The sequence below is a fragment of the Vulpes lagopus genome, chromosome 16 (assembly GCF_018345385.1).
Source record: "Vulpes lagopus strain Blue_001 chromosome 16, ASM1834538v1, whole genome shotgun sequence".
NCBI lineage: Eukaryota > Metazoa > Chordata > Mammalia > Carnivora > Canidae > Vulpes > Vulpes lagopus.
Window position 1 is genome coordinate 59,229,285 of NC_054839.1, and position 17,035 is coordinate 59,246,319.

Here is a 17,035-nt window from a genome sequence, read left to right on the forward strand (position 1 = left end):
GGAAGTGTCAGTGGTCCTGCAGGTCCAGTGTTGGAAGTCGAGCTTTATTTATTTACTTTTTTAAAGATTTATTTATTCATGAGAGACACAGAGAGAGGCAGAGACACAGGCGGAGGGAGAAGCAGGCTCCCTGCGGGGACCCGATGCGGGACTCGATCCCGGGACCCCGGAGTCACGGCCTGGGCCGAAGGCAGCCCCCCAGCCGCTGAGCCCCCAGGCGTCCCTGAGTCAAGGTTTAAAGACTCCTTGGTCATGGGTGTGAGGCGCTTCGCTCCTGGAGCCAACCTCCTGAAGGGTCTACGTTCTTAGGTGAAACGTAGACCGGGACGGGCTGGGAGCCGCCGCCACACGTCGGCACCTGCCCTGGGAGCAGGCCTCTGGCCTGGCGCTCCGCGGGGGCCCAGCTCGCGAGCTCTACGGAAGGGCACACAGACGCTTTTGTCCTCTTCCGAGGAAAACAATCCACAATTATTTCTTAAAAGATTGTATTTATGCACGAGAGGCCCAGAGAGAGAGAGAGAGGCAGGCTCCGTGCGGGGAGCAGATGCGGGACTCGATCCGGGGACCCCGGGGTCACGGCCTGGGCCCAACGCCTGAGCCCCCCGGCATCCCTAACCCACACTTGCTAGAGAAGAACGGGCACCTGTGCGTCAGGCCAGCCGGCCGGGGGGCGAAGGACGGCCCAGGGTTGGGGGACAAGCTTGCAGGACTCGCCCTGCAGACGACGGCTGTCGGCTCCACCGGCCGCAAGGGAGGGGACAGGGATCCTCAGGCCGGCGGAGGCATGACCCGGAGGCCGAGGCGGCGGGAGCTGCGCTCCGGGACAACGGGGGACAACGCGGGGCAGACGCGGGCTGCGGTCCGGGAGGAGCGGCCCGGGAGGCGGCGCCCCAGCGACCTCAGGCCTCGCTGCGTCCCCGCCCGGCCCAGCCCGTCGCCCGCCCTCTGCCGCCCCGCGGAGGTCACCCCGCGGCCACTTGCACCTCGCCTCCCTCCCGTCCCTACGCCCCACGGTGACCGGGCTCATCTCCAAGACGCCCGAGGAACTTCTACGGCTTGTGATGTTAGGAGATTAAAAAAAAAAACCTTAAAAAAAAAGTGATGCAAGCAGGTTTCGAAGTCACGTCTTCATTTTCTCGTAATGGTTACGCTGGTTCGTGACTGTAGCGTGTACGTAGCCCGATCTGTGTTTCTGTCTTACTTGCATGATAATTCATTAATTTGCCCTTGGAGCCAATATCAGCTCCCTTCCCTCCTTTTTTTTTTTTTTTCTTTTTTTAGATTTTATTTTTCATGAGAGACACACAGAGGCAGAGACCCACGCAGCGGGAGAAGCAGGCTCCATGCGGGGAGCCCGATGTGAGACTCGATCCCGGGACCCCGGGGTCACGCCCCGAGCCGAAGGCAGATGCTCCACCACTGAGCCCCCCAGGGGCCCCCCTTCCCTCTGGCTTTTTATCCGTCTCTCAAATTCTCTTCTCAAACTTCAGCCCGCATCAGGATCCCCACGGGGTGTGTTCAGGCACAGGAGACGGCCCCCCCCCCCCCCCGCAGAGTTTCGGGTTCCCTGGGTTTGGGGTGGGGCCCGGGACTCTGCGTCTCTCCCAGGTTCCCAGGTGATACCGATGTTGCCCGTCCCGGGACTCCCCTCTGAGCACCCGTGCTGTGGACTGTGCTCCGGAAAATGTGATCCGCAGATGGGAGGTATTAGCATCATTTGGGATCTTGTTAAAATGCATGTTCTTCAGGCCCAGCCCCAAACCTTCTCAATCGGGATCTGCATTTTAACAAGATCTGCAGAGGACTCCAATGCACATTAAAATGGGAGCAGCATTAATGCGGAGGCTAGACCCCTAGATAGCACCAGGGTCTCTGGGGATCGGACCCGGATGAAGCTCTCCGGGTGGCCCTAGGGTGCAGACGAGACTGAGAACCATCAATGAGCAGCGTCTTCCGTTCTCGCCCTATCCTGCTGCCCCTGCCGCCCTCCACTTACCCCAGGATAAAGGCAGAGATGCGAGGATGCTAATAAAGGTGGGGGTGGGTGCTGGTCCCCCCGGAAGCCTGTGCTGTTGCGCGGCCCGCAGGCCCTGGACCTCTGCCCGCGGCGCCCGGCCCCCCTGCTGCCGCCCTTCCACCTGCGGGCCGGGCGGGGCCCAGCCTTCCCCCCCCCCCCCCCCCCCCCCCCCGACCCGGGCTCCACCAGACCACCAGGTCTCCGGCCCCGGCAGGCACGTCCTGTTTTCCTCGTACCTGCTTTGGTGCCTTGCCCCTCGGGCCCCCAGGACAGGCCTGCTCAGCTCTCCATGGCCGAGGCCTTGACCTCACGTCGCGGGGCTCTTTGGGCAGCTCGGGAGCGGCTGGCCTTGCCCCGGGCCGGGGGCCCTGCAGACGCCCCATCACGGCCCCTCGCGGGTCAGGCCTGGCCTCCCGGCTCCCAGCGCCACCAGGCCTGGGTCCCCAACACTCAGAGGCTCACTGCGCACAGGGGAGTGGAGGACTCACCCAGGAGGACGCTGGCGCCCCGGGCAAGAAGTGGGCCGTGGGCAGCGGCCCTAGGGGACTTGGCGGCGACCACGGGGAGTCCATCCTGATTGCTGCGCCTCCACCGAGGCCGTCACCGTGTCGCTGCAAGCTCCCGGAGGGAGTCCCGACAGTCCGTGGACGCTCAGACACCCGCAGCCCCACGCGAGCCCCACGTACTGCTCGGTTTGCCTTTTCCCGCGCGGCCTACCTCTCCCTGGAACACTCCACCTGCACCCCCGGAGGGAGGCTCGGCTGTGAGGTGGGGCCCACGGTAAAGGTGTGGGAGTCCGCAGCCAGACGTGCCCGACCCTACCGAGCCTCGGGGGCCGCCGAAGGGCTCCCTGAAATGCAGACTCTGGGTCCCCTCCCGGAGACCTGATTGGGGGCCGGTGGGAGCCTGAGAACCAGCATTTCGGACCAGTTTCCAGGGGGTGGTGCTGCTGCTGGTGTCCAGCGTCATACCTTGCGGAGCGCTGACCTGAGTGACAGGAACAGGTGACCCCTCAAGGGGAAAGCTTACGGAGATCAGTGGGGGTGCTACTTATGGTCCCAGCCCGGACCACGAGGTCCCCGAACCAGGCCCCCGCAGCGGCAACGGGAAAGCCATGGATGGGCTCCATCGCCAAAGAGGAGAGTTTGAGGAGGATCCGAGGCCGCAGGGTCGCGGATGACAGGACGGGAACGAAGTAGGGCTGTCACGTAAGATACAGGGCTCCCAGTTCAAGTCTGAATTTTGGATGAACAGCAACAGGATTTGGGTTTTGTTTGTTTTTGGTATAAGTTTGATAAGTCTACGGACGAAGTACTCACACTAAAGACCCCTTCGTTACTTCTCTGCGATTCAGATTTAACCGGACACTGCGCTTTATTTGTTAAATCTGGTAACGGGTGACGGACAGGCCACCGGACGTGGCAAAAGGGAGGGACCTGGAGAGACTTCAACAAAGCGTCGGGGCCAGATCCCCAAAACAGTCAGGTGCAGGGGGAACGGGTGCCGGAGAGCGGGGTTCGGGCGGGCCCAGCCCGGGGCCTCCGTGGGCAGGGTCCCCAGAGGCCAGCCTGTCCTGCCGCCTCGTCCCCAAGCTCCCTGCGGTGGGCCAGCACCTGCCACCTCTGTGCTATTTGTAACCCGCGCTGAGGGGTTTTTGAATCATAGACCAGAAGGCCTGAGGTCTGCGTCAGAACCTCCTGGCACGTGCTGCGTAACGATGATGTGTTGAGCCGAGTAAATTTCGCTTGTGTGTGACCCGCCCCTGGGGGTTCACTCGGACAGAGACAGTTTTGTGCAGCTTTATTTATTTTTCTTTTCTGCAAGGACTGGATGAGATCAAATCATCAAGGGACCAGTTCATTTCACCATGGGGGGGGGTTCTCATTCTGAAAAACCGTGCCTGTGCTGACCACGGAGCCCGTCGAGGATAATGAAGGAGTATTTTAATGGGTGCCGGGCACCCAGCGCACTGCCTGGCACACACGGGGTCTTGATGGAGGTCGGTGTGCGCGGAGGACACTTCACATTTCGGGCGAGGAGAGGGGCTGATTTCTGCGACGCCTCGGCGCCCCGCAGTGTGGCGCAGACTGTCGGGTCATACACTTACCGCACCAGACACACAACCCTGCAACGGGCCGTGGCGGCCGTCAGCCGGGCTAAGCCCGCCTTGCTGTCCCCGTTCGCATCCGACGAGCCCTCAGGCCTCAGAAGGCCTCTTTCCCGGGCCACGATGCGTGGCGTCCTCCGTCTGCACGTGGACGCGGAAGCGATGCGGTGGGCTCCAGGGACTTTCCTTCCGAAATCGAAGTCCTGTGCCGGTTCCAGGCTTTTCGAGAATATTTCCAAGGCGTCCACACACCCTGCTCTTCTGGGAAAGTCCGGGCTTATTGTCTGTCGCACTGAGAACTGGGGAAGATTGTTCTTTTTTTTTTTCCAACAGTCATTGCAACTGCTTCTCGGCTCGGACGATGGAGCGTCCGCCTGTTCCAGGGAAGTGAAGGTGACCAGCGAAGGGGACGGGCCTCCCTCAGCAGGCAGGCGGCTTGCTGCTCCTGACAGGTCAGCGGAGCTCTTGCAGGCCTTCGTCTCATCCACAGGGCGCGGGACGACGCGGGCTGGGAGGACGGCCGTATGGCAGGTGCGGCACCGGTCCCTAGTTCATCGTTTCAATCCGTCGTTCTTAGCAACGTCCCATCTTCACAGGAGCCCTCGGGTGGAAAAACCCGGCAGCAGACGTCCGGCATCTCCACGGCAGCCTGGGGCCTGACTACAGTGTCACTTTCACAAAGAAACTACTGGAAAACAGTGAATCTTATAATGATTTTTGGTTTGAGGAAGCCACAAATTTGGCCACTAGGCATGAAATTAAAGTGAGACCTAGGAAGGCCTCCAGGGCTTGCTGTTAACCTGGAACCCTAACCTTCGAGGTTATTCTAAACGCCGTGCTCTCCCGGTGGAAGACCTTACTCTGCAACTTCGAGAGAGCCCGGGTCAGCATCTCCGAGCCTCTGCACCAAGACGCGGGGTCTCCACCTCCACGTCGGGGAAACCCCACGCCAACATGTAGAGAGCCACTTCCTGTCTGTGGGGCTTCATGGTCAGAGGCTCAAGTGCAAACAGAGGGAAACGGCTTCTGTTCACAATTTACGATGCTCTGTCTCCGCCTGTTGTGTATGTATCTTTCCCGACGTCTCTGTTCTGCTTCCGGTCCTGTGGCCTCTTCCCGGGATGAAGCCTGAGGCGCACGGACGTAAGCATCACGTATATAAGCCTCAGGAAACATACCTCGAACACGGACGAACAGAGGTCGAGTCCTGCGGCTTTGTGGATATAACTCAATGCAAAACGTGACCTGAATTTCCTGATGCGCACATACGTAAAAGCTAATTCAGAAATCTCTGAAAATAGCTGAGAGAATGTTTTAGGACGCCTTTTGTCAGTGTGTAGCAGGTGAAGCCCTAAGTCACATCCAGGCTGCTTAATCCCGCAAGGGCACTGGCCTACAGGCTCCTAACCTGTTGGTCACTGACTATGCGCCTGGAAACGGCCATGGTCTGAACTCACACATGTTCTGTGTCCTCCAAGAAGACAGTATTAAAAATGCAGAGTTTCAGTCCTATGTGGTTCCTGCAGCAGGCACAATGGAAGAGTTGACGGCATTTGGGGCATGACATTTACTATCATTGATCTAATGACCAGGATTTGAGTCATCAAATTCTTGGAAGGAAAAAAAATGTTGAGGATGTAGGGAGGAAGAGGGGAGGAAAATAACTTTATAAGATGCAACAAAGTGACTCTAATACAGGACAGTGTGTTTTAAGTATATTGTTAAAAATCTGTAATGGCTGTTTATCTGGTGTGAGAGACTGTGCTCTCGCCTAAGGAGGATTCTGGTGTGGATTTTGCCTTCATCAACGGGATGTAAAGAAAGAAACTACTTTTACTGTTAAACGTGGCTTTTACTCTTGCCCCCCACGTGTTGCTGTTGCTGTGTCCCTTTGTTGTGCCCACACCCTGGCTGGCCCATCAGCTTTTTAGCAGATGCATGGTAAACACTAACTTCCAGGCCCGAAAGAACCTGAATCCACAGACACTGATAATTGATTTGTCTGGTTTTCCCTGTTTTTTTTTTTTTTTCTCATGACCGACACCTATTAAAAGAACCTAAGTCCACAGACACTGATAATTGATTTGTCTGGTTTTCCCTGTTTTCTTTTTCTTTTTTTTTTCATTACCAACATCTATGGCATCATCTTGATTTATGTACATAACCAGGAAAACTGGTCTTATTGCAAAAATAAGTTTTGTGGTTTATCTAGGAATAATACAGAAAATATTGCTTTGAGGTAAGGACATTTTCCACAGTTTATTTCAATCTAATAAAATGTGAATTTTGTTTGAAAAACATAGAAGGGACACCTGGGTGGCTCAGTGGTTGAGCGTCTGCCTTGGGCTCAGGGCGTGATCCCGGGGTACTGGGATCGAGTCCCACATCGGGCTCCCCTCAGGGAGCCTGCTTCTCCCTCTGCCTGTGTCTCTGCCTCTCTCTGTGTCTCTCATGAATAAAAAAAAAAATTTTTTTTAATGAAAAAAACAAAAACAAAAAAGAAACATTGCAGAGTAAAGGTCTGGATGATTTAGATCCCTTTAGCTGAGGTGTGATACACACGCCAACTAAGAACTGACAACTTTGTCATACGAGTGATGATGTAAATCTGAGTTATGTTACGTTAAAGTTGTCAAGGACATCGTGTGTATTGTTTTCTGAGTATGCAAATACTGGCTTCATTTCCTCTTCCTTCCCAAGGCACATTAAACTAAAGAATCCTCAAATCTGAACATACTCTTTATTTAAATAAATTTGTATTCCAAAAAGAACATAAGGCAATTTACAAAAATGCCCAAAATAAGATAAAAATTAAGTTAATGGGGAAAGTAGGAAATAAATACAAATGAGGGTAGATAAAATAAGATTATACCAGGGAGAAAGTGAGGACACAAAACTCATTCCCGGTGTCTGGTTAGGAAGGTTACATGATTCACGGCAGACAAGAGAATTTATCCTGTGGGTGCTCCAAGATGACATCTTGTGAGCTAGAAAACTGTCTTCGACAGAAATCTTTACAGAAAACAGTCCTCAGCTTCACGGGACTTTTTCTTAGAGTGCCCATGAGAAAAATCACTCCACACCTGGAAAATGATAAAATGGGGATTACTTGTCACAATTTATTTTATTTAAAGATTTTATTTATTTGTTCATGAGATGCCCAGAGAGAGAGGCAGAGACACAGGCAGAGGGAGAAGCAGGCTCCCTGCAGGGAGCCCAACGCGGGACTCGATCCAGGGACTCTGGGATCACGCCCTGGGCCGGAGGCAGACACCCAACCACTGAGCCACCCGGCGTTCCTGTTTTTTTTTTTTTTTTTTTTTTTTAATTAATAAATAGCACCTACCTGATGGAAGCGGTGACAAGTTAGAGCCCTGTGGGTGAGCAGTTACCTTGAAGAAACTGATAAAGGATTAGGATTTTATAGCCCAGTGGGAAAGGTGCTACTGACGAAAATCAACCAGGAATACTGTATTGAGGGGCTTCGGGACAAGCCACCCCAGACCGTGCTACTCTGGCACGTGGATTATTGTGAGCTCAACATAATCAGGGCCTGGCAATCTCAGGAAAAGCTTTTTACCTCCTAAAAAAAGTAGAAAGGGGGCCCATATCAGGAAGAGAGCTACTGAGAAAGCTTTTTCATCTGAGCGACTGGCCTGCGTGGCAGGGCAAACATTTGCTTACCAAACATTGGCTCCTCTTGTCTTCCTGTGAATTGTCTTCCTCTCCTTTGCAGCCCCTGTACTTTTCCTTAGCTCAGGATGATATGTAAGTCTCAATTTCCTGGCTGGCTTCGAGTCTCATTATCTTTGTGGGGCTCCCTTATACACCTGATTAAAATTGTTTGGTGTTCTCTCGTTAATCCGACTTTTACTACAGGGGTGAGTCGGTTCTCAGCCAAGAACCTAGAAGGGTAGAGGAAAATTGTTTTTCCTCTCTCCCGGTATTAGTCATTTTACTTAGAGTCTCTTCCTCTCTGAGTATTTAAATCTTCCGTCCTCAAATACATGCTGAACTAGGTCTCAACACTGGAGTTTCTCTTCTGAGCCAGATGCAGGGGGAGTGAATTGAGGTGTATCACTCCATCATTCTTATCGCCTGTGGCTGCTTTCATGACACATGACAGAGACTGAAGATAGTTCCCAAAGCCTAAAGTATTTACTCTCTGGGTCTTTAGAAAAGTACGTCAGCCCCAAGCTAAATAAAACTTTGGTATCACTGCCTTAACCAGCATGCAAATCTTGCTTTTTGACATTAGCTAATGGTAGATGATGTGATACCATTAGCTAATGGTAGATAGCACTTGGCACAAGCAATTCTATGGGGGGCCAAAATACTAGTGCTAGACGCCAGGGACTCACACTCTCCAGTGGCTGGCCCAGGAATCAGGGTTTTAACATAGTTTCCGGGTGCCTTTCACGCAAGTGCAAGTTTGAGACCCGCGGGAGCCCTCTGGTCCTGGCCAGTGGTCTTGTCCGGCTTCTGGTTCAGACCTACGGAGGTCCAAAGTGGGGCCCAGGAGTCTGCATTTCTAACAAGCTCCCGAGGGACGCTGATGTTGGTGGTCCTAGGGCCTCAGTTTCCTTGTCTGTAAAACAGAGGACAAAAATCTGCACCATAGAATTGCTGGGAATATTAAATGAAGTAGCGTACATTGTATACCCTGCTCCCACCTTTCGAGCTATACTGCTTGGGCAAGTTACTCATGTCTTGGGCTTGCTGGTCCTTCCCACCTCGTGGGAGCACAGACATTCCCAGGGTTCCTGGACATTGTGATTGTGTAGCACGTTAATCTACGGGGCACCAAGTTAATTTTTTCCGAGGACACCATTTGGGACAATATGTGGTAAGCCTGCGAAGTCATCTCTCTTCGGCAGCACGGCCCTCCATAACAAAGCAAACGTTCCGTGAAGGGCATCTGGATTTTGTTTCAGGCTTCTCGTTGCTTCCTTGGGGTGTCAGTGCTGCCAGGAACTGCCGTCTGAAAATTGTTTAGGAAACCTCCATTTCTGGATTCTGGGTGCTGGTTACAGTTACAACATTGCTTGAAACGACCAAGTTGGGGCCGATCCTACCCACAAGGGGGCATGGCCAGCAGCAGCCCCGTCAGTCCTGTGGCCACTTATCTTCAGGTCCACAGAAGACAGTCGCTGGTTGCGACGTGCCTTCCCCACAGGAGAGCAGCACGGGCTCTAAGGCGTATTCTCTTCTACAAGTCGGGCACAGGGCCTCTGCCAACACCTCTGTAATTACGAGTACAGGAGATTTACCACGTCCGTCCGACCAGCTCCATGGCACTTGTTTTGTTGTCAGAAGATTCTGCCCAGATAAACACACTGCTAGGACTAATCTTCCAACAGAGTACTGAGGATAAAAGGAGAAGTTTCAGGTTTTCTTCTTCCTTTTTTTTTTTTTTTTTTTTTGATATTTTACTTATTTATTCCTGAGAGAGGCAGAGACACAGGCAGAAGGAGAAGCAGGCGATCCCGGGACCCTGGGGTCACGCCCTGAGCTGAAGGCAGACACTCAACCACTGAGCCACCGGGGTGTCCCAGTTTCAGGTTTTCTATAGAGAATAAGCAAATAAAAGACAAAGCAGGGAAGGACAGTAATTAGTGGTATTTAGCCTATTCTTTGCTAAAGGCACAGGGCTACTTGGGATCATTTGATCTTCAAGAACGTTTGTGATAAACCAATTACCACTGTACTTCCCTCCCTCCCTCCTTCCCTTCCTGTCTTCTCTCGTCCCTCTGAATAATTCAGTCAAAAAGCCATTTTACAGCCTCACCCCTCCTCTCTCCTTCCTTCCCTTGGAGGCCAAAGAGGTTGTGGACTCAGTAGCAACAGCGGTGGGGCAGCCAAAGAGGCAACCTATGTGCTAGGGAAATTAGATTAAGGGGATTGGGGGCAAGGGAGCAGGAAGGGAAAGGACAAAAAGCTATTTTGAGAATAATAGGAGCCAGGTTTCTTGCTATTCGAAAAGAGATTTACAAATACAACAAAGGGAAAGGCCAGAAATAACCCTGATGTGCTGACTTTGGAACTGAAGGTATGGATGTGAACTCTGAGAGATGGCTAGCTACCGGAAGAGATACATGAGTAAGCGTGCATGCGGATATGGATATTAATATAGCTTCTAGATCTAGCTTCTCAGAAGGTCTAGAAGTAATGACACAGCACACTCACTGCCTAAATCTCAGTTTTTAAACACTATGAGGAACCGGGACTCCTTGGGGAAATGGGTCGGCTCTGGCACTGGGGATGTAGAAAATGAGTCCGGAGCATCTTGTTCCACTAGAATGTAAGGAAGTGTTCAAAGATTGACAGCGAATGTGTCAAAGGGATGAAAGAAACAACCTGAGGACTTCATCGAATATGAGACAATTTGAGTCCTAAAATAAATAACAGATTACAGCTCGCTGAAAAAATAGGACTCACAAGTCCATAGATGTGAATGAATGAATGGATGAGGAAGAGGGAAAAGGTCTTCCTTGTTTAGAATGACAACCACTATCTGCAGGAGGAGTGATAGAAATAAGAAATCTGGACAGCCATCACAGTAGTGGTTGACTCAGGTGGGAATCAAGAGATGCTAAAGACGCTAAGTGGAGGTTCAGTGGGTATGGGACACTGGTGTGGTTTGGGGAATTTCTCTCCACAAAATACTGACCAATCATAGAAGGGAAAACAATGACTTCGATAGTGACTTTAGAAACCTGATAGGCACTAACCTGCCAGATGAACAAGGCTGGCATCACCACTGGCTGGGACGTGAAACACTGAATTGCTCCTGATGTGACCCAAGGAAAAGAGCTGAGGATCGCTTCTGTAGCATTCCTACCAAGAATGGATGGCCTGAGTCTGGTTGTGAGGAAACATCAGGACATCAGGATGATCCTGGTGGAGAGGAATCTTACAGAATGAAAATCTTATATCCTTTAAAACTGTTAATGTGAGACAGAGGGAAGGACCAAGGAAATGTTCCAGGTTGAAGAACAATAGTGAGGGTCAAAACTCAGTCAATCTAGACGGGATGCTGAACCAGAAGGGAGAGATGACATGTTGAAACACTTTTCAAAATTTGAATGGCATCTGTGGATTGCCTTGTAGGGATCAATCAACACTGACTTCCTGTTTTGAACTACTGGATTAGCATGTGTGAGTGTCCTGGTTTTGGAGAAATGCATACTGGAGTTTTTAGGGAGGGGAGTATGCACAGTGTAATCTGCTCTGAAATGATTCAGAGAAAGAATGGGGTGGAGAGGTGTGCAAATGTAACAGAAAGAATAACAACAACAAAAAATGGTACAAATGTAGTAAAATGTTGAAAGCTGCAGATTCTGGAAAAGGGGATATGGGAGTTCTTTGTTCTGACAAGACATGAAGTAGCAGGCAAAAGATCCGTGACTGGTAAGGCCAACTTACTAATACCGCATTATTGTCGGGATATTTGCTGTACCTGCCTTTTTCGCATGTCCCTGAATAGCATCATCGCATGGCTGTCGGGCCTGATGTGAGACTTGCTCTAAGGGTCATCGTCATCATGTAGTTCTGCTCTTTTTCTCCTGTTAAGAGAAAAGAATATCCAAAGGCTGCTCCTTTAGCCTGGATCCCAGAGCCAATCCACGGGAGCAGCGCTGCAGCATGGAAGGTGAGCCAGAGCGAAACCTCTGCTGTTGACAAGCCGCTGATATCTGGTGGGTATTTATCACCCGCAGCTAACTCGCAGTCAACTAGGAAATAACTTGGGTGGTTAGAGTGTGAATAGTTTATCTGACATCAAAGTCCATGTTCTTTCCATCGATGACTTATTTTCTTTTTTTTTTTTTTTTTTGAGCAGAGAACATGCTTTATTGAGGAGTAGATATAGAACAGGAAGGATTAGCTTCAGTAAAGGACCCTTTACCCCTTAAGAAAAGCCCCAGTGAAGTTGTTTTGGGATAAACTTTAACAGTGACACTGAAACTGGCAGGGAGCTGTCACTGAACACACTTAACATTTGCTCCCCAACCCGTAGTGAGTGTAAGTAGTGTACAGAGATGACAAGAGAAAGGCACAAATGACCAGAGTCGGGATTGTGGGAAGGACCCCACACAGAGACAGCGGTTTTGGAGGAGTCCACGCTGGGAAGGGTGGCACGTCATACATCAAATGCTGCCCCAGGATAGCAGGTTATAATGGGCTGGAGAGAAATTAGAGGGAGCATTTCTTCCTTTGCTTGAAACCAAAAATAGGAGAGCAGAGGACAGGGGGAATGGTGGCAAATCCCAAAAAGGAAATGGAGGAGGGGTTCTTGGAAGGGCAGGAGCACTTCAGTTCGGGAGGGAGGGCGAGGCACTGTCAGGGAAGCAAACACTGGGGGGCGGGGGAGGGGGACAGGGGTGCAGGTGGCGCCCTGCCTTGCTGAGTCATGGGCTGAGAGGAGATCTGGAAGCGTGTGCAGTCATTTCCTACGTCTCCAAAGAGGTTCAGGCAAAAATCAATGCAAAAGTACAGCTGTGCCAGACCAGACCGGCAGGTTCGGGGGGAAGGCTTCTGCAGTCTGATGAACCGGTCAGCATGCAGCATGAGAGGGAGAACCGGACACCGTCTAGCCCCTGCCAATGTACAAAGGAGCAACAGGTTACGAGAGAGGAAAACACGTAGGGCTGCGCACTCTCTGGAGAGGCAAAAGGACTGGTTTCCTTCCACTGACGCACGATGCCCACAGGTGAACGCAAATCAAATTACAGAATCACCACCTGTCAATTCTCTCCCATTTCATTCTGATAAAGTATGTGCAGTTACCAAGACGAATCCCTGGGCGCGTTTTAAAAAATACTGGTCTGGGATCCCTGGGTGGCGCAGCGGTTTGGCGCCTGCCTTTGGCCCGGGGCGCGATCCTGGAGACCCGGGATCGAATCCCACGTCGGGCTCCCGGTGCATGGAGCCTGCTTCTCCCTCTGCCTGTGTCTCTGCCTCTCTCTCTCTCTCTCTGTGACTATCATAAATAAATAAAAAAATTAAAAAAAAAATACTGGTCTCTTGTCAGCCTGACACGGATCGAAAACTGGCCTTTCACTAAAAATGGCAGAAAAAATTCCAAGTGAGATAAAATCCAAAGAGAATGGACCCCTCCTAGTACACACACTCAGAAATGTTACCGCTTCCCTGCTCTTCCAAAAAAAAGCCACATGTAAGGAGTAACTGGAAGGGTCCTGGGGGTGGCAACCATGGTTTGAAGTCTCGTACCAGGGCAGCAGGAAGCACTAGTACGAAGTTTAGAAGACACAACCCAACCTCACGGGGCTAGAGGACATGAGGAGCACCAGTGACTGGACGGGTACAGTAACGACAGAACACCTTGGGTCAGTGCTACGAGGGATCTGCACTCAAGTCTAACAGCGATCCCATCCAGGCAACCTCACCGAGGCCGAAACAACAGTTCCTCAGAACCAGCGTCCGCAGTGTGCCCGAGGGTCGGAGCAGGACAGTCCTGAGGGGGACGGCCTTCCCTTGCCAATCACAAGAGCAACAGAAATGACAGATCCCTAGGGTACGGACTCCTACTGCGGGGGTTCGCTGGCTCAGAGTAACAGGTCACTTTAAGTGCCCCTGGGAGGGGTCCATTTGAAACAGCTTGGATCCATGGTTTTATTGGAGTTAGATCTTTTGGCCTCTTTGGCTATCCACTCACCAATCAGGTCCTGCCTCTTTAGAACTAGGTGTTTTCCTTTCCAGTACTTGAGCATCTGAAGGGCCTGCAGAGTACTGACAATGTCCACACGATTCACAGCTGTCAACTGGCTAATTTCTTTGATAGAAATCTCTTTGCCTTGGACATTATGCAGGTAACGGAGAAGCACTTCTTTCCAGTAACTGCTTATGAGCCCCAGGTCAGAGAGGGGACGCTCCGGGGAGCCAACTTTTTCTTCCACTTCGGAAAGCAAGTAACTGAAATCGATGAGCATCTTGCCATAGCCCTGTCTCATGTACCGAGGCATGGTGAGGATACACGACACACTGTAGTCGAGGAATGAATTCTTTTCCTTTGAAAAATATCCAATCAAGTGACAGCTGGTATTGTCCACTTCTGTCATAACATAAAGCAGGAAGGGTTCCACGTCATAATATAATGTCTTGTGATCCAGAAAAAGCTTGGCCAGCAGGCACAGGTTTTGGCAGTAGCTCTGGTTTCTCTTGCCATCCACTTTAAACGCGGAGACGGAGCCTTTGCAATAGATCTCATCACCAGGTGGGTGTTTCCACACACACTTAGCCATGTGTCGGCGTAGTATCGTTTGGCTCTTCATGTATTTTAAACAGAATTCGCACATGTAGAGCCATCCCAGTCGTGCATATTCTTCGGGATAAGGAGAATGGTACCAAATGTTGAGCTCATAATGACCAAAAGCAATGGTTTTAATCATGTTGCTCCCCTCAGTGATTTTGGCCTTGCAGCCTTAACTTCTCCAAATCCTCTGAAGCCGGGGCTTGTGCTCTTCGGAAAAGATCCAAGGCATACTCGCTAGTCAGGTTTTCCAAGAGAGGTTCCCAAGTGTTCCCGTTGATCTGTGTTCCATGGCAGTCATGCTGGCACCGGAAAGCACTTATGGATTTTAAAACCATTTTACTCCTGAACTGGTTAGCATGAGTGAACTGGTGAGCCTTTGTTATGCTCACCTAAACTGAGCTTGCCCATTTCTTAGCCTTTAGGTCGCATTTGTCTTCTACTCCTTTTTAGTCCTTATTCTTCTTTGCAGCAGAAACAGTATTTCCAGCAGTACTGCAGATTAGATAGCCCAAACAAACAAATTTGTTGTAAAGCACCCAAAAATGCTAGATAAAATATGGCTAAACTGGCAAGAAAGTAACAGAAATAGAGCATTTAAACAACTCTGAAATACTACACGACTGAAAATGGAATGAAAACAGCAATCCAAAAAGGATGTGAGCAACAAAGTTAATGGTTGTTCTAAGGGTAGATTTTACTCAGAGACTAAAGATAATTAATATATTGTATATACTAAATAATCACATATATACATATCTTTTAATTTTGAAAGAATTTAAAACTCAAAAAAGTCGCAGAAATAATAGAATTCCTATGCACTTTTCTCCAAGCTTCTGCAATGGTAATATCTCACATTATCATGGTCCGTTGGGAAAACCCGGAAACTGACATTGGTGCAGTTCTATTAATTCACGTAAAGACCTTTTTTGGATTTCACTAATCCTTAACGCAAGATTTCTGGTTTTAGGTGTATGTTCTATGAAATTTTATCACATGTTTAGACATGAGTGACTATTAGCACAAAGAAATTCCCTTGTTTGTTTTTTTTTTTTTTTTTAAGTTATCTGGAGTGCCCAATGTGGGGCTTCAACTCACCACCTGAGATCAAGAGTCACAGGCTCTGCCCACTGCGCAAGCCGGAGCCCCTCCTCGTGTTACTTCTTAACAGTGGTACCCCTTCTCCCAACCATAATGCTTGGCAACCACTGACCTGCTCTCCATCAATGTTTCACTTTGAGAATGGTATGTAATCATACAGTACATAGTCCTTTAAGACTTGTTTTTTCCCTCCGCTCAACACAGTGTCTTAGAGATTCATCCAGGTTGACACACGTGTCCTTACATTTTATTGAATGGTATTCCATTGCAAGGGTGTTCGTCTGGCTTGTTTCCAGTTTTTGACTATTACAAATAAAGCTCTTATGAACACTCGCGTACAGAATTTTGTGTAAGTCTGTTTTAATGTTTCTAGCATAAGTACTTGGGAGTATGACTGCCCGGTGATACGGTAAGTGCAGGTTTATAAGAAACTGACAATCTGTTCCAGAGTGGCTGTGCCACTTTATCTTCCCCCGCAGCAATGTAAGAGATATCCAGCTGTCTGCATGCTTGCCAACAGCTGGTTCTGTCGGTACTTTTTATTTTAGCCATTCTAGTATGCAGGCAGGGGTATCTCATTTTTTTTTTCCATTGTGGTTTTAATTTGTACTTCCATAATGGCTAATGATGGTGAACACCTTTTCATGTGCTTGTCATTTTATATCCTCTTTGACGAAGTGACTATTCAAGTCTTTTGCCCATTTTTTTTAAAGATTTTATTTATTTATTCATGAGAGACACACAGAGAGAGAGGCAGAGACACAGGCAGAGGGAGAAACAGGCTCCATGGGGGGGTTTTGCCCATTTTCTAATTGGATTGTTTACTTATTCTTTTTTTTTTAAGATTTTATTTATTTATTCATGAAAGACACACAGAGAGAGGCAGAGACACAGGCAGAGGGAGGAGAAGCAGGCTCCCTCTGGGGAGCCTGATGCGGGACTGGATCCCAGGACCCCACGATCACACCCTGAGCCGAAGGCAGACGCTCAACCACTGCCACCCAGGCAACCATTTACTTATTGAGTTTAGAAAGTTCTTAAAATTAAGACAGTGAGACAACATTTCATAAATTCATACATTTAGACAATTTCTTTTTAATGATTTTATTTATTCATGAGAGACATGGGGGTGGGGGGAACAGACACAGGCAGAGGGAGAAGCAGGCTCCATACAGGGAGCCTGATATGGCACTCGATCCCAGGTCTACAGGATCATACCCAGGGCTGAAGGCGGCACTGAACCGCTGAGCCACCTGGGCTGCCCTATTTAGAAAGTTTATCTTGTTATAAGGTTTATACATTTATGCCAATTAATTTTAAAATTTATATAAAATGAACAAATTCAAGGAAAATATAGTTTACCAAATATTGACTGAGAAAAAATTGAATAGTCCCTTAACCTATAAAGGAATTGAGTTAGTAGTGAAACGTCATTTTGCTTTACAAAGTACTAGACTCAAATGCTTTTCCAAGTAAGTTTTAATAAACATTCAAGGAACAGGTAATTTCAATCTTATACAAACTCTTCCTGAGAAAAGAA

At 49.6% G+C, this 17,035-nt stretch overlaps 1 protein-coding gene and 1 long non-coding RNA gene across 2 annotated transcripts; both read right to left on the reverse strand.

The window, feature by feature from the left end:
- Positions 1-6,650: 6,650 nt before the first annotated feature.
- On the reverse strand, positions 6,651-9,822 carry LOC121476885. Its single transcript, XR_005984056.1, has 3 exons — positions 8,798-9,822; positions 7,809-8,712; positions 6,651-7,207 (listed from the first exon to the last, which is right to left on the reverse strand). It is a non-coding gene; the product is annotated as an uncharacterized LOC121476885 (long non-coding RNA).
- Positions 9,823-11,323: 1,501 nt separating this feature from the next.
- On the reverse strand, positions 11,324-16,215 carry LOC121476884 (histone acetyltransferase KAT7-like). Its single transcript, XM_041731050.1, is given in 3 exon segments — positions 11,324-12,721; positions 13,532-14,551; positions 14,553-16,215. Coding segments are annotated over 2 exon segments (1,023 nt in total). The 5' UTR covers positions 14,733-16,215; the 3' UTR covers positions 11,324-12,721; positions 13,532-13,708.
- Between the last annotated feature and the right edge of the window lie 820 nt (positions 16,216-17,035).